The sequence below is a fragment of the Clavelina lepadiformis genome, chromosome 6 (genome assembly GCF_947623445.1).
Source record: "Clavelina lepadiformis chromosome 6, kaClaLepa1.1, whole genome shotgun sequence".
NCBI lineage: Eukaryota > Metazoa > Chordata > Ascidiacea > Aplousobranchia > Clavelinidae > Clavelina > Clavelina lepadiformis.
The window spans coordinates 954,052-976,940 of record NC_135245.1 but is presented as its reverse complement, the minus strand read 5'-3'; the positions used below and the strand labels follow the sequence as shown (position 1 = coordinate 976,940).

At 38.1% G+C, this 22,889-nt stretch overlaps 2 protein-coding genes across 4 annotated transcripts; both read right to left on the bottom strand.

Moving 5' to 3' along the window:
- Positions 1-4,641: 4,641 nt before the first annotated feature.
- On the bottom strand, positions 4,642-9,000 carry LOC143462800 (acid sphingomyelinase-like phosphodiesterase 3b). The gene is made up of 8 exons (XM_076961090.1): positions 8,153-9,000; positions 7,771-8,017; positions 7,539-7,625; positions 6,480-6,730; positions 5,995-6,170; positions 5,615-5,803; positions 5,416-5,541; positions 4,642-5,280 (listed from the first exon to the last, which is right to left on the bottom strand). The coding sequence occupies exons 2-8, from the start codon at positions 7,989-7,991 to the stop codon at positions 4,894-4,896; spliced, it is 1,437 nt and encodes a 478-aa protein (XP_076817205.1). The 5' UTR covers positions 7,992-8,017; positions 8,153-9,000; the 3' UTR covers positions 4,642-4,893.
- Positions 9,001-11,061: 2,061 nt separating this feature from the next.
- On the bottom strand, positions 11,062-22,583 carry LOC143462773 (protein NLRC5-like). 3 transcript variants are annotated; one of them, XM_076961045.1, is made up of 14 exons: positions 22,384-22,583; positions 21,866-21,988; positions 20,987-21,534; positions 20,844-20,891; positions 20,655-20,783; positions 19,484-19,555; positions 18,978-19,334; positions 15,686-15,745; positions 15,388-15,468; positions 13,965-15,260; positions 13,692-13,784; positions 12,998-13,254; positions 12,333-12,524; positions 11,062-12,039 (listed from the first exon to the last, which is right to left on the bottom strand). In XM_076961045.1, exons 3-14 carry the CDS (start codon positions 21,012-21,014, stop codon positions 11,989-11,991), a joined length of 2,664 nt encoding a protein of 887 aa, XP_076817160.1. In that variant the 5' UTR covers positions 21,015-21,534; positions 21,866-21,988; positions 22,384-22,583; the 3' UTR covers positions 11,062-11,988. The 3 variants fall into 3 exon arrangements, with proteins under 3 accessions (XP_076817160.1, XP_076817159.1, XP_076817161.1); XM_076961044.1 differs by having other exon boundaries at positions 20,987-22,583; XM_076961046.1 differs by lacking the exon at positions 20,655-20,783 and having other exon boundaries at positions 21,866-22,581.
- Positions 22,584-22,889: the final 306 nt, after the last annotated feature.

Below are 22,889 nucleotides of genomic sequence, written 5' to 3'. Positions count from 1 at the left end.
CATTTATTCAACACGCAAGAAGCTACATATAAAAGTAGCCTACAGAAGTTACAGACAGAAGTAGGCCAACAAAATTGGAAATTTTTAAATCGGACGATAAAAGTTATACGTCAGTCTGTTTATTAATTAACTGTAAATTTTTCGACACTCATTACACAATTATTTCGGATATTTACAGCAATTACTGCAGACCGTTTTATACATATTTTCAAGATAAAAAATTGGAACCAGTTACTGTATTGAAACGTTACCAACAGAGCCACTCAAGTCTTAAGCTTCGGACCAAGAGAGGTTTCCTTTCATGACTGCCATCTATTGGACAGCATTGGCATTATTCTCCGTACATCATTGTCGATGTACCAGAGAAGTTTCCATCTTGCAACGAGCAGTATTGTCATCACATCTTCCAAAGATTATCATTGGTGTACATTCTTACTGTACAAACTCAGGCTACTTATCAACGCCCTTCCTTAGTGCTTAAGTTTTCGCTGCACAGAGTCTGGCAGTTTTCGTCAAGATCTCGGGTGTGTAAAGGCAAAAATTCCGGTGTACACTGCGACTTGTGGCCCAAGGCTGGCTGGTGTTTGTGCAGCCAGAGCAGCCAAGGATGTGGCCTTTTACTTTAGAAATCGGGAAAAAATCAGTGTTTCTCGCTTTTTGACACAAAGTTTGCAGCTCAAATCGGAGCTAAATTTTGTGTCTCTTTTTTTGGAGACACCGATTTTTCCTGGTGGCAATGCCATTTTTGAAAAAAAAATCCAATGTCCTTTTGCCATACTCTGCAGTCTTGCGCGAGTGTGCACCTAATATCGCTGTTTGGGAATTACTTAGCTTACAAAGTAGCTTTTTTGGCCCATTTTGTGCACCAGATAGCTAAGCTGTCCGGTGGGGTCTAGTATACAAGTGCATAACCACAGGATGCCTTTGTATACCAGACCCCAGCTACTCAAATTGTGACGTCATCTGGTTGTGCACTTGTCTACTAAACCCGACCGGTACACAACGCTTTCTTTCCATACGGGCCTAGTAATAGGCTTTATGCCAAGCTTATATAAAATGGATTGGGCAATACATCCTAAAGGTTAGGTTGCATTGTGACATAACAAGGACTGAAATACGTTAACTGTTATAGGCGCTGCTTGTTCGGGCTAGGCTAGCTAAAATACGGTATGCCAGCATAAACTAAATCAGCCAATCACTTATATGCTGCATCGGCCAGAAGCGTTGGCTTCCTGCACTTAACTTCAGTAAACAGATAGGCCGAAATAAACCCTCGGCCAATCAGCTTTCTGCAGTTCTATGCTGGTTGCCCATTTCCAATTCTAGAATTTAAGGGTTAGGCTAACAGACCCAGCTTCTTTGTAATGTTTACATGTAAAAGTGTAAGGCTACAAGATGAAAATAATGGCAGTGACCACACAAACTTAATTACTAAAACTTATAGCACGTTCTAAGTTAATTTAACGCTACATAGCCTTGCCCTTTTCGATGCCCGGCACAACGCAAGCCGTGTTTCTTGCTTTGCTAAAGTCACGCGCTACATTTCGAACCTAAATTAACCAATCGAATCGTGAGAAAAACTTATCATTATGACGTCATTAAAATGATGATCCTCAAGTAAGTGATGGTAAAAATGTCCTCCATTCTTCTTCAAGAGAAGAATAATCGTATTTGTGTTTTGCGTTTATTAAACTTTTCTGAGATTTGGATAGTTGGCTGTGAAAAGGCCTTATATGATGTACTTTCAACGGTTGCTTAAAACTTGCTTCGTTTGAACAATAGCTATGAAGCAATAACTAGGTTAAAGTTCAAACAATGTAGCAGTGCTTCTCAACCTTTTTTAGTATCGGAACCAAATTTAAAAACTTGATTTTACACGGAGCCGCAAAAAGAACAAGCGGTTCAATAAAAAGAAATTTTAATGAATAGCAACAAATCACAAAGAACACAGAAAAAATAAATTGTAATTTAATGTGAAATTTGACATTGGTTTTGACTTTTGATAAGTTTGTCAAAACGAGGCGTAATTGTACAGGATGCAATGCGCAGAAGCTGTTTGAGACGGTCGTCAGTCAATCGGTTACGATATAGGCTTTTAATTCTGGCCATTTTGTTGAAAAGTGCTTCACATACGTAAGTTGAACCAAATACAAAGGCATTAATCAGGGGCATTGGCTATCGGGCTGGGATGTTTCCCTACTGGAATTCGACTCTAATAGTCAGGCAGGTCTGTTCTTTGAAATATTTGTTCCAGCTCGACATCTGATTGCATGTCTATCAGCTCCAATCGAAGATTGTCAGGAGCCGCGGTAGTGGCCGCAAAGACCTTCATTAGAGGCAAGAAAGATTTCATTCATTCAAGGCGACGTTCGAATTCATCAATTAAGTTGCAAATATGCATGATGTACGTTTCTACTGATCTGTTGACTCGATGGCTTGAAAGTGTAGGAAAATGAGTTGTGACACCGCTCAAAACTGCGTCTTCCAAAGACAAAGCTCTTTAATAAAAGCAGAAACTGTGCTATATAAATCGTTACGAAGCTTGTTATTGTCTTGCAGCGCTTGACTGAGAGATGGAAAGTGTGTGGTGATATCATCCCATTCTTCGTTGTCCAGCTGAGGTATTTCTTTTTTCCGTCGGAAAACATCTTACTTTCTGGAAGGAAGTCATAGAGTCTTTTGAGACATGCAGCGCGGCTTAACCATCGTACGGCATGGAACATGACCAGGTCACCATAATCAGTGAGAGATTTCTTGAATTTACGGGGTTGAGTGCATTTGCCCGAATTTATCTTACTGCGGCTATTTACTACGTCTGTCACATTCGACAGGTCCAAGGACTTAGCGATGAGACTTTCTTGGTGTAGCCTATAATGCAATGATATCATCTAACAGGCGAAAGATTATTATAGAAGCTTACGGTGAAGTGCCAAATAGTGACTCCTCCTTTATGACGCAATAAATTCATTCATTCATTCATTACGCAGTAAAATTTAAACTCAAGTAACCTACAGAAGTAGGCCAACACCTGCGACCTGTATACAGTATTTTGTTTGAAAGTTACGGTATCGTACTTTTCAGCCACTGAATAGGCGCACGTTTTCTAATGATTCAAATCCTTTATCAGACAATGAACTTATTACGTCACAAAGGGGTCGTCAATATCTGGCCCTATGCCGGAGCGCAAAACCGGTGCGGAAGGGTTCTTTCAAACACATAGGCTAATCGAGTTCTTAAGGGGCTGTAGGCCCATCCGAAGGCCTATCTTAAACAATGCAAAGTAACATTTTTCAATTTGCAGTTGCTACTAAACAAGCCCGGTCACCTCGCTGAATTTTAGCATCCACCGAGATGTAGGATAAAAGGTCTTGATGCGGTATTTTGAGCAAATTCTCGTATCTGGAATTCTCACACCAAATGCTTCAACTTTTCAACAACTCTTTCCCTTACATTTTTCCAAAAAATCAGCCAGAGAGCCTTAATTTTGAACCAACACAAAATGTCAACTTTAGCATGAACCTACACTCAGCAAACGCCACAACAACAACAACAACAAACCACCACACATTAAGGTCACATGCGCACTGGACCGGAACCATTCATACTTTTTCTTTAGTGACGTCCAGCATGCGACCAGCTTCGTCACAATCGCCGGGTTGCCGTTTCAAAACTGCTCAAAATGCTACCACAGGCTCTTCAACAAATAATGAACGTTCTCAAGAAAAAAAACCTGTCCGGTCGCGTCAATACTGAAGTAGATTAGAAAGCATTATTCTATTTCAGCGACTTCTTCCCCTGCGCTCAGAATTAAATAGGAATTTAAGTAGACCAGCTTTAGCCCCTTCCTCCTTTGAAATTTGCAGTAAGTTTTTAATTTCGTGTGTTTGTCGTTGAAAATGGATACTTTGGTTTTTTGCTCAGTAAATTATAGCAGAATTGTTAAAGGAGCCGTCAAACACCAAAAAATGCCATAAAATCTTTGTTTGTTTTATTATACAGTAAATTTACTAAGAGAGTGATTACTCTGAAATTTTGCATGTCAATCTAGTATTCTTTGAACTACCATTCTATAAAATGCCATTAAAAAACCATGATTTAAACTTTTTGTACAGAGGCACAAAAAAAACTAGAATTTTTGGTCTAAAAAAAACAATTTTAGCTACTTTCATGCTAATTTTTAGCCTAATTCTGCACGCGACCTGAGACATTGAAGCGCGCCAACTGCTAGGGTAATTCCCAGGCTTGAAAACAACTCCAACCCTGCTGCATTCTGATTGGTCTAAATAGGTTTTATAAGGCCCTACGTAGGACGTTCAACAAATTCATAGAGATCTTAGTTTTAGATGTTTGACGGCTCCTTAAATAATTTTGATTAAAAAATGTTTTTTCTCTGACATTTGTTAAAAAACCGAAACTGGCTGTAAGTGATTCAAAGTTCCAACCGAGAATTTCTTATAAAAAAAAGTATAAATTGAAAACTGAGGTGGACTATGCGTTAAATTTCGATGACTTCAGAATAACTTTCCCGTTGTTCAAATTTAACGATGTGTTTTACTTTCTTGTTTAAGACTTTGGATACGACTGCAGGTTAACTTCCACGTATTCCCTTACGTTTTCAGGTAGAACTTAAATTGAAACTAATTTTAGTGAGAAAAATTTAAAAAATTTTTTGAAACATGCAGTGACAGAGGCCGATTAAAAATACGTCACATTAGTAGAAGAAATTACAAAAAGAACAATCATTGCAACTCAACAATCGCTTAAATTAACACTGAAACAATCATTAATACTTCTTGCGTTTTACCAAATTAAACAGGTACGTATTGCACCTCTATGGGCTCAAAATAATTACAACAATTTCTACTACTTAGCAGCTAAAAAGTAAATAAGGAATCAAGAACTGATGAAAAAACACAAAAAAATGACAACCATCATAGCGATCGTTTGTTTCACCTTATCAGCTGCCCCTCGCAGACATTTATCGTGGCCACTTTCACTGACTTCTGTGATAGCACAAACCTGGTTTGTCTGACATGTTTTGTCACAATGGGCTGTGTTGTATGAAACAGAATTATAAAGCGATAACTTTTGCAACATGATGTTGCTTTCACAGCTTTCACAGCCGGGATCGGCGCTTGCCACTGCCTTCATAAATTTATCCATCGAAGTTGGGCTTATGTCGGAAATTTTGTAGTCCTCTGTGGCACGATATTCCAACTTCCAGGTCGCCATGTTGTCTGAGTTAGCTTTGTACAAGTCGAGGTAATAAACTTCATAATCCTAAACATAAATCTGGTGTAACTGCTGGTATCTAAGCTTTTCAAAAAAAAAAATTAAGTACGGACTAAACCGCTAAAATCATATATTAGACATAAACAACAACGTAAAATTTCAATATTTCAAGTATTTGCTTACCGTAGGTGTAAAAGTGACCGTGTCAAACTCAAAAAGTCTTATCCCTGGGTTATTGGAGCCATTATTCACCCCTTGCAAAGTAGTCATCCATGGGGTGACCCCAGGTGCAAGCCACATGACAGACAGCTGGAAAATAACAAATAATCTACAAAAATATCCGCAAAAATTGTGGATTGTTCTTCGGAAAAACGGAATTTACCGGCGCCCCCGAATCGCTGTAAAAAAGCCTGAACGTGTCGCTGTGTTGATGAGCAAAGAATTGTCCACTTATGACATCACTATACTTCTTTATGACGTTGATATACTTCTCATTGTACTGGAGGTAGTACCAATGCTTGTAGTCAACGAGCTCGTAATAACCAGGTGGCACGTGACCAATTAGGTAAGCCTATGTGAGTAAAAGTAAAAATCAGTTATTCGTTCGTGGCAAACAAACAAATTGACACGAATTTAACATTTAAAACTTGATACGAATATTGGTATTCCTTTGAAAGGAATGGTTATCATGGGATGTAGGCTACACAGGTTGCAGGTCTAGATAAAACTGCTCAAAACATTAAAAGAATGCAAGTTACTAACAGTTTGCTTTAAATCTCTAATATTTTGAAGACTCTCTTCCAGCCATTTGAATTGGCCACCGGGATCTTCAACTGCGCTTGCATTGAAAGCTTTGTTGCTAGTGTACAGGAGAGGCGTGTTTAGAGAAATGATATTGAGGTCGCTGTGGGCTGTCACCGACATGCGGTAAAATCCATCTGTGGTCGTGATAAAAGCAAAGAGTCGTGAAAAGCAGAAAGCTAAATATTCTCAACCGCCACACGATAAAAAGACACACCGCGAAACCGACAAACATTTAAACAAGAACAATATTGCTAAACATGTGACATTCTGGTAAAAAAAACGGGATAATTCCGAGGTTAAAGATTAAAACATCGTTGAAAATCATGGAGAATTTTTTAATTGAGAATTAAATTTTCTGATTATTTCAGCCGTGTATCGGTAAAAAACCGATAAATACAAATTGAAAACCGCAAGAAAACGTTGAAAAAATAACTGGGACTTGCTTTCACGAAACGTGTCCAACGCTGATTGGTCGGTAAACCATGGAGCCCACAAGTCAGCTGTCTCGTTGAGCAACCAGCTCGGTCCAATGGGAAGTTGGCTCTTTGGGTGGTAGTCATGGTTACCAAGAGAGGAAAGGATGGCGGTGTCTGGAAAGACTTCATTCAGGAGGTCGGTGATGTTTTTTATCGCTTCCACCACTAGCTGGGGACTGAGGTACTTGTCTTGGTCGTTCGTGTGAAGAGTGTCGTCACTAACGAAAACGCCAAGTTTCATTCGGGAAAATTGCTCATTTTAAATAAACTTAAAGTTGTAAACATTCGAGAATCCACGCAATGATTTCCTATAGTATGCTGTCATATAACGCAACATATCAACACCGTTTCATAAACTTTGCCTTTCCACATCGAACCTTTTCGCAGGGAGCCAATTAAAAGTGTTGAAAAGGACCAAGTAACAAGTCCATGAATCAAGTAAGAAGTATCCAGTAACAAGGGGCGAAATTAGCTAAAAATTGATTTGCAATATCTTTGTGGCATTTATATTTTTGCTTTGCCCCTTAACGTCATGTAACGTGCTTTCGCAATTATTGACTCGCTGCTTTCGATATGAGAGTAAGGTTCCGCATATTCAGGAAGTAATTAAATTAGCACTGAACCGATTGTTTGCTGACAAAGGCAATGTTTACCTTGGGTTAGTTTATTTTGGAACTAAATCTAACTTCAACAAACAAACCGAGTTATGAGTAACGCCGCTTCTTCCTGTTTCGCAATCAAGAAAGAAACACAAAGTCTGGGATGTTAGTTACAACGGTTTTAAAACTATTTTCAGCAATTGCAGAATGAACGAAAGAAGACAAAAATAAACACAAAACACTTTCTAGAAAATAATTCTAGCCGAAATTAGTTTTTAATGGTAAAGATTTCTATTATGTCTCTGATGTTCGCTATACTGCAAATCGTATTCTCCAACAGTCTGCCATACAAAAACAATCAATCATCAAAGCACAACTGTAACTAAAATGAGTCATGGTATAACGTAACAATCCAACAAATACGTACCCCGTCCACAAAATAAAATCAGGGTTAGAGTTAATTTCCTTCATCGCGTACACGGTCGAATTTATTAGTTTCCAAGGGGCATCGCACCTAAATATAAAAACACGATCATTACGCGTGTCTTTCCAAATAATAAAACGGTGACGTTTAAAAGGGTTATTAACACGTCATAAATATCGCGGACACAAATAGTTTTGTTAAGCCTACACTGCATTAATTCATAGGAAAAACTAACCGATAATTTCCGTAAGGTCCCGCGTTTTCCACTTTCCTTCCGTACGACGAAGGACAAACTTCGGACGGATCCGCTGCTGCCGAGTTATAATAGAAATCTAAATGAAGGTCGCTCAAATGCCAGAATGTCCCGGTATTTGCGCGGGTGGATTTCACCGAAGTCACGCTTGGACTCCGCGCCAAACTGCCCCAGATGAAGAAACTTAGTACAACCAATCGCATCGCTGGTTAAATCATAAGACACAGACCTTAAATGAGAGGAATGTTTTTGAAAACTATCTCTATTTAATGTAGCTTCGTGCAATTAGGACATTTTTTCTAACACTGTTGTCGCAGAACTCGCAAAAGATACTTTATTGCTGCAAACAGCATCGAAGTCTAACCTGGAAAAACTATTTCGCGCTGTAAATGCCAGACAGCTTTGGCTCGCTTATATTTCTCGGGATGTAGTTGAAAACCGCTAACTCCCTTTCGTAGAGTAAAACGAAAACATCTTTGAAGCAGCTAAAACAGATAAAGTTCTTTTCAAATCCGAATATTAATGATTAAGCCGACTATTCTAATATTTGTTCGTGCACTCATTGAAAACGCCCACACTATAGGTCGATTTTAATGATTGCTTTCGGCAAAGCTTGGCTGGCCTAGCCTTTCTGTGTGTTTATATGCAAAAATGATCTGGGCTGAACGTTATCGATGTCACTATTTCACCAGGAAAATGTTGTGCCATACATTCGAAGCTCTCGGTTCCTTGCTAACAAATTCAATACCTATAGCATGGTAGGCCAAGGTAAACTTCATGTGAATCTTTCTTTTAGTCTGAATTCAATTCAACCAAAAATAACTCAATTTAAGTTTTAAACAACCTTTGTGCTAACTAACCATCTGTCTTTGCAGCTAACTGCATTATCTGCTTACAGTGTAACAGTAACTGGCAAAAATTAAGACTGCAAGCAATGACAGTACCTCGCGCCATTCTCTTTGTGAGTTTTGATCGATGATCGGTCAAGCATGACGGGCGTATTTTTTCAAAAACAAAACAATCTTTTAGTTGTGCTCGAAAAATATAACCGAAATGCTTGAAGCTTAAACCGAGATGCCAATTTAGCCTTGATTGCTTGTTAGAAAGTAGAACATCTGTTCAGTGATTGTTGCTGAATTATGTTCAGTCACTCAGAAATGGCAAACGGTTCCTCAAACTTCTCAACGATCGAAATGTTTCTTTTAAATCATGCGTGACTAACACCAGTCCAAATTGTGCGTCATGACATGACAAACAAACGAAAACTTGTTTTAAGACGTCATCACAATGTTAAATTACTTCACACATAGGCGTACTTCCGCGTTCTATCGAAACACATCTTTAAGTTGGCTAAACGCAACACACAAAAATAACATAGACGTGAGTACCGGGCCGTACGGTCGGTCACGCTTTTGATGTTAACTGCGGTCCACCCTCAATGCCGGTATGTTTGGCCCACCATTTCTTGTCACAAAGCCTGGCGATTTTACGCTTTGTCCCACTTGTATTTCCAGGCTGCAGAACTTGTCGTACTTCTCAGCATCTTCTACGCAACAAAACAGGCTACTTCGCTGTTAGTGAACTAGAAACTTTCAAAATGCTGTCACACTGTAGGAAGCCACAAGCACCGAAAACGTTTTAGCTGGCTAATGAGCGTAATACCTTTTCCAGGATAAGAAATCGACAGTAGACTACGTTACGTAACATTATGACCTATATTGAATGTAATGTAGTACATCTACTGAAACGTCACTACAGCACGCTTTTGGTCGTATTTCTTTGTTCGATGTGACTATTACGTCACCTTGATCGTATTAACTGTTTGTAAACTTGCCTGAATATTTAATCGGTGCTCAGCTGGCCTTGCAGTAAAGCCCCAAATTATCAACCACGGTGATAAAACTATAACATCAACTCTCGGGGAAAGCTGCGCAAGGTGCTTCCACAACAACTCATTCCTGTTGAAAGCGCAATGTTATGACGACTTATAAACACAAACAAGTGTGATCTATTGTCTTTTCTGATTCAGACAGGTCAAGTGTTAACAGAACAGTAGGCAACGTCTTATGTGAGGCGTCGTACTAATAAAACAGCTGGACGAACAGCATGTGTTTACCTGATAACGTGGAAGGCGGGGTATGGGACAATAACTAACTAGCCACAATCACGTTTTGGCATTGAGGACCGAGATATAATCTCAACCGTTTTACAATAGCACCCTGCTATTGGTTGCTGCTCAATGATTGACACGCTACTGTTGGTGACGTAATACCAGTTGTTCACAAAGTAATCGATAACAGCTTAATTTTTTAGCAAAGCGAGCAGCTGATGTGTATTTCTTTGAAGAAAAATATATCTTGGTTTTTTGAAAAGACTATATTTAAAGATTGGTTGTGTGGGCGAAGATAGTGTAACTTATATTCAGGTCTGGAAAACCCCTGATATCAACAAACTGTGAGTTGTCCAGTTTTCAGCAGCAATCAACAGCAGGGTGCTAAATGGGCAACCGCAGTCTGTTGTTTATCACGTCACCAACGGCAACCTGGTAGTTACAGAGCAACCATTAACAGCGGGGCGCTACTGGAGCATTGACAAGTCATGAACAGCAGCCTGGCATTACACATTACCAACGGCAGTCTAGTATTAACTGAGCAGCAAACAATGAGAGGGTGCTATATAAAACAGCAGGCTGCTGTACAACGATTACGGTCGTTTTTTTGATTACCATGACACTAAGTCACGACTCTGTTTCATCAGCTGTACAAGGTGCTGCAGCGAAACTTCTCTCGGACGTGATGGCGCCAAGTGTGGCCGTTTCGGAATCAGTGCAAATACCCACATCACATGCGGCACTAAAGAGCATTCGCACAACAAAATGTGTATGCAGTTGACAGCACACAACATACTTGATGACACCTGCCCCTATCAATTAGGCACAAGAAAATTAGATAAAAGTGTACGGCTTTGCAACATCATCAAGACAAACATGCCTTGTTTGGTCACTGGTCGACACTACTAATGCTTCTAATATCTACGAAAATCAATTTCTAATCAAACTCTGATATCAGTCGGTAAAAACCATACAGTGTCAATAATGATCTTTCAGAACTATAATGAGCACAAAAATTATAATAACAAGTGTTAGATGGTTTCACTTACAAAAGTCGTATTCAGTATATTGTATTAGCTTTTTATTCCTAAAGGTAGTAAAAACCAAGTATTCCACGGTACGCTCTCACAGAACACTTAAGTGGTGTACATCTTGAATCGAGATTCTTGATGAACATCACTAACATTTTATTCAAATATGACTTGTTCCAGCGGCATACAGAATAACTTGCCATCGGTAATAAACAAAAAAGTACAACAAATAAACTAGTACCATAATGTGATGCACCAAAACAGTTTCCGCTGCCAATTGAAATAACTCAAAATATGTCATACGATACACGATCTGCAAGTTTAACACTATGCTGTATTAAGTGACAGCTGACTATCAAAAACAACAGTAGCGGGAAATAGTTGAAGACAAACAGCATCAGACCAAAGAAACTTAATGCGAATTATAAGTAAAAGCTAAATTACAAGATCACGCTGGGAACAGATGACATCATTGTTCAATAAAACATCACGCATTCAATTTACATAACTACGGCGTGGCCAGAAAGAATAAACTACCACCTACTGCTTGCTACTAAGTCGTGTATGGAAAGTGATATGAAGGACAGATCCACTTAATGGCAAGCTTACAAAAACCTATTTGCGCTTCAGTTGATACAGAATAGTGCAATTTTCTGCAATCAGTTCAGTATTGTTTAGAAAAATTTAGCTGCATTTACATCATTTTGCGTCGTGTATTACTTTGACGATTGCGAAGCTTATTGAAGATAGTTACAGGAAACGGAAAGCCTTCTGATCAATTCAATGCAATAATATGGAAGTAACAACCCGTTTAAAACATGTTTGCTTTATAATAAAAGAGCCAACACAGCATATATCGTACCAAGAAGCCATTTAGTTGAAGACATATAGGTGAATGAACAGAAAGAATACAGCTTAATTGAAGGCAAGGCTTAAGTGATTTTCAATCTCCTGAATAGATGAGATCCCTGATCCCAATGATAAACATTAAACGTTTTAGAAATTCATATCTTGATGGCAAAAATAAATCTGTTAAGATGCACTTAATCAATCTAACATTCAGCTCCTTTTCCGAAGGGTGTTTCCAGGACCAGCAAAAACTTCAAGATTCTAGAAAACAAATCATTGTTAGTTTTGCTTTGTGTCGCGCAATCATAGATGTGACACTAGCGAAGGATCCTAACAAACTGAAACTGAACAAGTGAGTAACTTCATTGAAACTTTTTTTAAAGAAAGGATTGTCTGTAGATGCACAATTATTGCAACTAAAACCGACCATAATACTAATCCGTGAAATCTACAAACCAAATATATAGAGAATGAAAAATGTAAAACTTATTTTTAAACAAGTTTTGAAAGAGTAAATAAAATTCCACTTATCACAAAACTCTAACCAAACATACCCAATGATCCATCGCGTTTAGAGTTCGTTGAATTTGATGTATTTCCTCTTTTTCGATTGGACGTTCGGCGCCATCTTCGTTGACTAGGCACGCCCTCATGCGGAACGACTTAGTGACCTTCGGCAGGATTCGACAGATGTCGGCAACGGCCTCACCTGTCAGCTTGTTTGCGCTGATGAAGAATTCCCCGATCTGAAGTTAAGGAGAAAGCTATGTGAGATAAGGATACGATAAGTGACAAAGTTAAATGGTAAGATTACAACGTTACGCAATTGTTTGCCGGATGTCGCCATTTTATAGCGGGGAGTTTTACAGCTTTAGTCAAAACGAGCATATTTCTAAGAACTTCAACAAAATGACGTCATCACATGGGTAATAAAACAGTGACTTCATTGTGTGAGGTCATTGAGCAAATATTTGGCGTTAACGAGACAGAGCTGGTCCAGTTGTCCAAACAAATATTTGACAAATGTGTTGTGCAATTTGACAACAACGGTCTTGCTTTCTCTTTCGGATCCACGGTACAAGCCAGTGCCATCAGCGAACGAAAAATTGAAATTTGAACCCACAAGCTTAATGCGCGTTATGATAAAAACCTACAAATATCGTATAAGCCTTATAAGGCAATAAGCAAACAACAAAAAATTTACTGAAGCAAAATCTACCGAGTCCAAATGCATCATGGCGTCGATTATGAGCCGATGGAGGGTGGTGTTGAGCTTGCAGTGGGAGATGATGAGTTTATCGAGCGGCTTCTTCACCCTCTTCATGATCTCACAGAAGCAGTGGACCTGGTTTGCGTCGAGCGGATTCTCTTTCAAGCATAACCAGGGCGGGAAGAGCTCGGCCGCCTTCTCCATCAATTCCTCATCATTGCACTCCTTGATGTCGCACCAGAGCTCAAGGAGCTTGCAGGCTTCCGCTGAAAGTAGAAAAATTAAAATGTTAGTGAAACACCGACCAATCTCTGTTCAAACCATTTACATGAGATCTATCACGAGTTTTGCTTCAACTTTTGCTGAATTGAATCGCCACAACTGGTGGATAATAATGACACTGGTTGAAACAAAATAATGGCAGTGCGCTGACATTTGCTAACAAATGAACTATTGTGTAAAATAAACTTTGCATGCTATTTACAAAGCGACTGTTGCTCTGGAAAGAACCTTTGAGTTGTGGTAGATTTCGAGTTGAAGGTATTTCGAGATTTAAATTAAGGAATGTTGTTAACATGTGCTTTAACAAGTTGTTGGCCAAATAACGAGATTGGTAAAGTTGCTTTGACTGATGGTTTTGCTAAACTTAATTTTTATTACATGAAAGATATAGTTTCAAGTAATATCATGATATCAACCATACCAGAGTCTGGAATCTTCAGCGGAAAGTCTTCCAACTTCTTAATGATGCTTTCTTTTATGACTCTTTGCTTTTCACTCATTTCATCATTCACATCTGAAAACATTAAAGACCATTTGAGAAAAATGTTCACAGAAGTGATGCAATACCCTGTGTTTCCACATAACAGTAAATTACAGTGGCTTTCTGGAAGCTGAGGACACATGAAAACATCACTAAAGACAAGTTTGACAACCTGGTCAATTAGAACTTTAGAACACAATAATTCACACTCACCTTCTGATATATCAAGCATAACCCCGAAAAGAAACCTCCGAACGACATTGTAATGTTCTGTGTAAAGCTTGCTACGAACGAATACTTTAAATTCTTCAAGAGGCAAGGAAACCTTGATGTGAATCGCCGTGTAATACTCTTGGTAGGTCTGATGGGAAAAGTACAACTTGGTATCTCCATCAAACACTTTGTTGGTGACCCCCATGGCAGCGTGGAGTAAAATGATAAGATCTTGCACAGTATCAGCATCCAGCTGTACAGTCTTCAGTTGTTCAACAGTGATAACGACAGTGCCTGCTTCTGTAGCGTTGAAGGCAAGTTTACTGATCTGCAGTTTGATCTTACTGATGTCGTGGCGGACGTTAGTGCTGTGTTTTAGTTGCTCAAGAACAGTGGAAAAGACTTTGGTCATCGTCTGGATTTCATCGATTTGATCCAATTTCTCAATACAAGCAGTAATAACTAGCTGGAGCATGAGAGGGTTGTGACATAAACTCATCAATATTGGAGCAGTTTTGTGGAGTTGGTCCCAGATGAATTGAGCTTTCTTGCCAGCATATGCAAAAAAGAGCTTCTTCATGTCGTCATGAGGCAAATCTCCAAGCAGGTACATCAAATTTGGTCTTTGGAATTCTGGAATGAGAGTCATGCTGTGGGGGCGTGATGTGACAACGAGAAAAGAATCACGAAAGAAATGTCCATTGCAAAGATTGGTCATCAAATGTTGGACGTGCTGTTTTGTGTTGTAACTTTCCTTAGAGACATTCTCGTCAAATGACCACACAGCCTGGTCCAGCCCGTCAAACACGAACAAGCATTTATCCTGATTCTTCTTGATCCACTGGAAGGCAAACTTGCAGGTGCTTGGTTCCAGATCAGGGTAAGGTTTATCTAGAATTAATTCCCGCAAAGTCAGTTCTTTTTTGTAATTTAGGTCCATGTACTTCAAGAGAAAGCACATGAGCTTCTTTTGTTTAACCAAGCGCTTTGAAAATGTCGTTTTTCCTGCACCGGGGTTCCCCACGAACCCGGTGAAGCGTGACTTCCTGTCAGGTTTGCATAGTTCATCAAAAGGAATTGTTTCTCCTTTGGTAGAGAAAAGCCTTTCATTGGTCGAGCTGTACTTTTCTTCCTTAGGAGCTGCACCCCCTTTGTAGAAGTTGGTGATTTTAGTAAACTCCGGATGAACCACAGGAATGTTCTTTAATGGAACAACGACTCCTTGAAGATGAAGATCATCTTCTCTCCTCTTGAGCTGCATCTCATAGACTTCTTTGATTGCCTTAATCTCTTTTTCTTTGAATAGAAAAAAACTATTATAACGAATTATGCACTAGGCAAGTTTAATAGCACCCAAGTCATTGTAAATTGACACAATAAACAGATTTAATTTAAGCACTGTACAAATAAAAATGTTAAATACCAGTGGTACCACGCGAACTAGAATCCCATGGAAACTTGTTCCTTTTACCTCTGTGCTGTGGATTTCTTTTCCTCCGTTTACCTTTTAATAAAAACTATGTTTTTACAATTCATAAACAAATTAAGGAAAAACTTGATGCTACCAAAACAAGCACAAAGCATGATCTAAAATGTCAAAAAGCTTTTTTCTAAGCTTTCTAAGAAAATAACCATTATATGAAAGCAACTCTGACCAATCTTGTTAACTTTTATTTAAAGGTATTTAGTCAGTGAATAATACTAGCTGCATTCAATAATACCTCGTCTTTCATTTACGGGGCCGGCAACTACGAGGCCTGGCACATGGTCGGGATTTTCACCTGAACAAAAATTGTCATTCGTTAGAAGTATTTGCTGCTCAGTATATATAATATAAAAGGTATTACTATAGCCAAGGAAGCAATATAATTACACTGGTCTACAAAAACAAAAAAATTTTTTGTTGCATGAACTTTGATGATTGATTTAGGCTAAGTTTTGGTTGCTGAATCCAATTCTGAGCTCAGAATTGCTCTATCACGTCAGGTTTTTCGCTGCGCATTTTCCCCAATTTCATAAATTGATCAAATTTTGACTTTCGTTAGTGACGGTACGGTGAGCGTATAACAGTAACAGATCTAATATTGTTATTGAAATCACCTCCTATGATGAAACCTCGGCTGGAAGTTTTGTTGTAACACAGAATGATAGAGTTTTCAGTAAACTTTAATCTAGTGGTTCTTAATCTCTTTTCAATCACGGACCTCTTTTCGAATTTCGAAAATATATGTGGACGCATTCATTTTTTCTTTCGTATGTCATTACTTAGTTACCATCTTTATACACCGAGCTTGGTTTATACATCACGTTTGGTAGCTCATTACTGAGTTACCGTCTTTATCTGTATACATCTGCCCTGGAGACTTAAAAGGCCAATGCTTTTTGTGACAGCACCCTATTCTTTAGTAAAACGTAAACATTGTCAACAATAAACATAACATTGTTCGTATAATGTACAAGAAAATTGACAGCTCAAAACGAAGCCTGAAGTGCGTGTTACTTCACAATGGAAATAAAAATGCATCGATTCCAGTAGGACATTCTGTGACACTCAAAGAAACGTATGAAAACATTAAGGATGTGCTGGAAACACTGAAGTACAGTGATCATGGCTGGGGATTATGTGTAGACATAAAAATAATGAACCTTCTGTTAGGACAGCAAGGTGGTTACACCAAATACCCTTGTTTTCTCTGCTACTGGGATAGCAGAGCCATAGATGAGCATTGGATAAAAGATAAGTAGCCAGAAAGGAGCAGTTTAACACCTGGAGAGAAAAATATCATTCATAACCAAGAAGAATGATACCAAGTAGATCATCCTGCTGCTACTTCCCATCAAACTTGGGCAATGAAATGGTATGCTAAGGCTCTTGATCACAATGGAGATTGCTTTAAGTACATCTGCTAAGCCTTCCCAAGTCTCAGTGAAGAAAAGAAAGAAAAAGGCTGGAGTTTTTAGTGGCCCACAAATAAGGAAGCTGCTCAGAGATCCAAACTTTGCAGCATCAATGAACACAGTTGAAGCAAGGGCTTGGAATGCTTTTTCTTTAGTTGTTAGTAACTCCTTTGGCAACAGAAAGGCAGAGAACTATCGAGACCTCTTAAAAGAAATGTTGTCCAGCATGCAAGAGATGAAATGCAATATGAGCATAAAGCTACATTTTCTGAAAAATCATTTAGATTACTTTTCTGAAAACCTTGGGGACGTCAGTGAAGAACAAGGTGAGCACTTTCACTAAGACATTAGAGTTATATGAAAGAGCGCTACCAAGGCCGATGGGATTGCCACATGATGGCAGATTACTGCTGGAACTTGAAGAGAGAAAATGACACCACTACCCATAAACGAAAGCCATTAAAACGAAAATTTTCGAGCTCTTAAAGATTGTGGCATTTCTGTATCATTACATTGATTGTTCAACGGTTAGTTTCTAGTGATGTTTTTTAAATGATTTCGAGGCTTTGTGTTCGTGTTTTGCATGATTAAGCGTTCAAGCAGTTTTGATTAAAACAACCTCTACATTTCAAGGCGGTTTCTGATTTGCGATATTATTTATAATGAACATATATATTATCTCAAAACGTGATGTGATAGAAAAAAAATAATGCCAGATTCGGATTCAGCGCCCCAAAATTAGGTAAAAAAGACCCCAACACAGTCTGCCACAAAAACCGTGTTGACCAGTGTTATCTGGAATTACCCAACTGGAGCAAGTGTTTAACTTTTTAGTGAAGTAATGCTTGTTGTGGGATTTAATTTCTCACCAAGTTGATGGTGAGAAATGAAGTGTAATCAAGATATTGTATTTTTTCCAAATAAAGAAAATATATTCGAAAATAAATTCAAATATTGCGATATTGACCTTTTTTCCAAAAGTATATACCGATGGTTACGTTATCGGTGCTGAAAAAGCACAACGGTTTAGTAATTCGATACTTACTACAGTACAGTGGTGCCACCCACCTGTGGTCAAGATATTGTCATTTGAAAGATCAAAGGTCACTTTTAGCGTTACGTTACAAACTATAATTAATTATGTGTATGCACTTTTGCAAAAAAGTTGTGTAAAATAAAACGTAACGCCCTCAGCAGTTAAAGTTAAAAAGCATTTCAGCTTCATTTGGTTGAGTGATATTAAATGGTGGATATTGTCAAACAAACAATAGAAAATATTTGTTGCTAAACAATGAAGCATATTCTTGGTAGGCCTACTCAAGTTATTTCTTGAAGTATGGTATCACATGACATCTGCTTGTTACGATAACTGTGATCTATGTTACTGTGCTTCGAGCAGTAAACAAGGTTATTCGAAATACGATTGTATGCGTTTGAAAGAGCTTTGTTATTTTAAAAGCTTGCTTGGTATTGTTCGGAAAGTTTATCAATGTCCACAAAAGTGGAATTTACTTCTACTGTACTGTATTCATAAAACTGTCGCACTGTTGTTTAAAAAATCATATTGCAAACTAACATGCAAGTTAACCACATGTCTAATAGCTTGCTAAAAATATCACCATGTCATATTAGCTTGTAAACAACAATGGTGTCATTAAGAAAACACAGTGTTAAGTGTTTTCTCCATGTATTGTGTGCCTAGTATTGCACAATTTTGTTTAAACCAGGTGAAAAATATGTTTTTAAAAACAAAGCAACGTACTCTTTTTATTTGAGTAAAACTGCTGAATAGGAAAATGCTGGGTCACACAAAATGCAAGCAGACAAAAAAGCAGACAAACTCCGGAAGTGATTAATTGGTGTTTACAGCTGCTGTTAGCTTTCTATTGGATAAAACGTTTGCCCAATAATCAAATATATCCAATTACCCACTCATTCTATCGCCTAGAAATGTTCTAGTGTAACCACATTTATAGTAACCACATATGATACCACAAGAAATGTGTAAAATTTATCAGATTTTACTTACAAGCAAAATTTTGGCAAGCACACACAGAAACGATTCACGACCATAACTATCAAAAAATTGCCTTCACATAATCATTCTTTCATTACCTTGTTCTTGTCGGCAGAATTCTTCATGCCTAACTGCCTTTGGTGAAGTTTGAGATGAATATGGTTGACTGCTCACACACGCAACAGCCTTTGGAGAGGTTTCTCCACACTGAACTGTCACAGAGACAGACAACATATTGGCGGCAGATCCAGACCGCACTTGTTTGGGAGTCGTAACAATGTCTGTTCCATCAAAATTCTGGTTTGGAAGTGATTGGGTTGCCACAGTTTTTGGTTGAGTTTCACCCCTTTCATTGTTCTCAGCAGACGGACTGTTGGGGTCCTTCGGGACAGTGATATCCGAACAGGGGGAAAAAACTTTATGTCTATGTAGATTACGATAATCTTGTTCATCACCTGAACAAAACTGCATGTTACCAATTTTGGATTTAAAATGCAACCAATAATAAAACTAATCGAAGAGTGAACACTTGAGATATCAGATAACCATATATGATATATTGCAGTGCTCAGATACTTCATCAAAGTGCTAAAAACAAACGCACCATTCAAATGTGCACTTTGATAAACTCTTGTAGTTGAAGCTGGTTGCTCCACTCTCTCTCGGTCGCTGTCACCTGACAAAAAACGAATCAAAACTTAACGCTGAAATGAAATAAAGGCTAAGCTAAATGAAGCGTATTAAGTACAAGCAAGCTAAACATTATTACATGCGACGCCTCAACAGCAGGTGGATTAAATTAACTGATCACAAAAAAACTTTACTACAAAAAGAGACAATTGTTTGGCGGAGAATTATGCAAGCACTTAGCGTTGTGAAAGACTGTTAGGTGGCCAGAAATACAATGTATAACCATCGTATTGACAGAGGCGGGCAGTTGGTACTTTGAAACTACCGTTGATACAGGTACTTGGTAAAAATGTATCGGCGGTTCCGGTATTCGGTACTATGTTTAAAAAGTAGTTCGATACTTTGTCGGTACTAGGTACTGGTACTTTTTGTGTAAAAGATGCTGCTGCAAATGCAATGTCTGCCGCTATTATGCCTCCGGTAAAGGTTACTCCAGGTAAAAACATATGTGACATTAATTGCCTGAAGTTTTACTTGTCATTTCTAGATTAAAGAAGATCAACAAATGCTAAAATTAGTATTAAGGATTAATTAACATGTATTTTTGAAAACATACTTGTTAAAATTTTGAAATATTCACGTGATAAGTACCGATTACGGGGACCGACAGAAATTTCTTGAAAAAAGTAATTCAGTACAAAGATTCAATACTTTTTTTAAAAGTACCAACCGGTATTGAAAAAGTACCGCGTACAGTAATTTAGTACTATAGTACCGCGGTACTGCCCAACTATGAGTGCCGATGGTAAATATAAGTTGCTCACTGCTTTGATAATAATTAATGTACAAGATTTGTCTTCAACTACATAGGCCTGTAACAATCACTTCATGTAAATTAAAGCACTGTCACCTTAGGGGAGTAGAAATGCATGCAAAATCAAACCAAAAACTGTCTTAGAGTTTTGAGAGACATGCAAATGAGAATTGATAACCATGTGATGCAGGAAAATGAAGGCAATTGATTTAGTACGATTCTTTATATTTATAAACTATCAGGCCAATGGTTTACTATTTATAAGAATTGCAATAATGTAAATTTTAGCCTTCAATTGCATCACAGAAGGACAGTTGCAGCATGCAATTACTTTGAACTGGGGTTGATCCATTTGATGGTTCTACTCCGTCTCCATTCACAACCACACCAGTGCAATGGTGTATTTCATTTTGATTAGTTATAGTTCGGTTGTCAACTACAGTGATGAGAACTGGTTGACCTGTACAGATGCCAATTAACGTAGTACACAAATAAACTATATTAAAAAAATATACTTTACCTCTTTCGTTTGCATCTGTGACAATTCCATTTATAGTTCGCTGGTAGTCTATAATAATAATGAGCAGATAAATTTAACAACGTTGCAAATTTATCAAAATTTGCTAAGTAAGCTTGTAATAAAATAAGAATAATAAGTAATACCGTCTTCATTCATTTGTTCACTATTCATTGTAGTTGAGTAATCGTTATTATATTTTCTACATCATGCTGTAAATTTCCAGAAACTCAAGTATATGACAATTCCAAAAAATCTCTCTTGGCATCAGTAAATCATTTCACTCTACCATGATTACTATCTGCTGGAAAAAGTAGAATTTCATTTCAACACAAAAGCCTATTGTACTGGTATGGTATTGAAATCTGGTTGTCAAGACATTACACCTAAAAACCAAGAAATTCACATATATACACCATACAAGATTGCATCCAAAGAAAATTCCCACCACTTTACCACTTGCAAAGTTTGATTTCACATGTATTTAATTGCAGCGTCCATATATAAAGAGCTTGAATATTTTATAGAAAGTATAAGCACTTTAAGTATACACTGAACGAAAGATACAAGTTGTTCAACAGACTGAGTCCTGATGCTAATGTGTAATCAAGATGATGTAAAGAAACATTTGTAGAAATGCAAGCTACACACTTCATGCTTGGTTGCAAAGACTTGTGCGCCAATTTATAAAAACCTAAAAAGGGAAAAAAATTGATAAACAAACAACTGAGGCATCAGTGCACCAGGTCACACCAAAGCTTGGGCCTCTGCACATGATTCTTCAGTTTGTGCTAAAACCTGTCACAGTTTTCAGCCGGACTGCAAAGTATGACCGTTTTAAGCAAAATCTTGTATGTGTCAAACAACCAAAATGACAAATGGGGGAGGGTAAAAATGCTCAGGCACACTGGAAGTGTACAATTACACAGTAATTTACGCAGTTTGACTAATTCAATTTCTAAAGCAATTGAACGCACAAAAGTTATTGGCCAAGTTATTACAGCATTAAATTCAACATCACTCACCTAAAGCGCGCCACTGAAGCTTATGACAAGCATTATTGAGTGTGCCTTTGCCAAACTATGCAGTCTGCCTTAGAAGATACTTGGCTTACCAGGACACTGCTCAAAACTCTGAAACTGTATGCACTTTCCCCAGGCAATGCAAAAGAACAAATTAATGGTAGATTAAAAAAGCGTACTACCACAGATACTTTATAAACTAAACCAGTCATAAATTGGGTATAGTGTAAAAGTGCACAACCAAATGCTGTCACAGTTTCGGTAGCAGGGTTTAGTATATAAATGCATCACGCGGTTGTGCATCCTAGCTATTTTGCTTATATAAATCATAAAGAGCTACAGGCCTAGGCTACATTGATTTCAAATTCCCGACCTTGGGCGTAGCTTAGAAACCTTCACTTTAGAACTTACAGAGTGCCAGAAAAGTTGTCAATGTGTCAAGCTGATAGCCTACTATTGAATATAAACTTCAGCCAGATAGGAGTAGCCTATAAGCTAGGCTTACAAAGAGTCTCATTTACCTTTGCACTATCATATGAAGATCTGAATGGGAAGGAGTTATGGAGTAATACTTCAATACTTGATCCTGACATAGAAGTGCAGAAAGGAAACACGAAGTAACAACTGATGAAGACCTGACTCTCGAGTGGTTTCAAGCAAAGCTACCATGGAAATTTCCACTTCAATCAGGTGAAACGAAAATTATACCGTCGCAGTAAAACTATTTACGACTTTTCCGAAAGAGGAACTATTGACGTCATCAAACTCTTAAAATGACAGAATGACTAGGCTTGTCCACAAGGACAACACAACACGGTCTCGCAGTAATACGCTACCGCCACCGTTATAGCCACAAGCTTGTAAGCAACCGCCAAACAGTTATAAACCCATTTGTGTAATCTCTAAGATTTTCTATCTTAATTTCGAAATACTGTTGACAATGACACATGCGTGCCAGTAGTAGTAATGTACGCACAGAAATATTTCTGTATTTAAACGCCGCCATTTCCGGATGATAAACAAGTTG

Coding starts and splice junctions, on each gene's coding strand:
- LOC143462773 (XM_076961044.1), bottom strand. CDS start 21,014: ATGAATAGTGAACAAATGAATGAAGACG. Junction 15,469..15,685: donor CCCCGTAAATGAAAGACGAG/GTATTATTGAAT, acceptor TTTTATTAAAAG/GTAAACGGAGGAAAAGAAAT. Junction 13,785..13,964: donor TATGCTTGATATATCAGAAG/GTGAGTGTGAAT, acceptor TAATGTTTTCAG/ATGTGAATGATGAAATGAGT.
- LOC143462800 (XM_076961090.1), bottom strand. CDS start 7,991: ATGCGATTGGTTGTACTAAGTTTCTTCATCTGGGGCAGTTTGGCGCGG. Junction 6,731..7,538: donor GATTTTATTTTGTGGACGGG/GTACGTATTTGT, acceptor CGTTTTCGTTAG/TGACGACACTCTTCACACGA. Junction 5,542..5,614: donor ACAGCGATTCGGGGGCGCCG/GTAAATTCCGTT, acceptor GTTATTTTCCAG/CTGTCTGTCATGTGGCTTGC.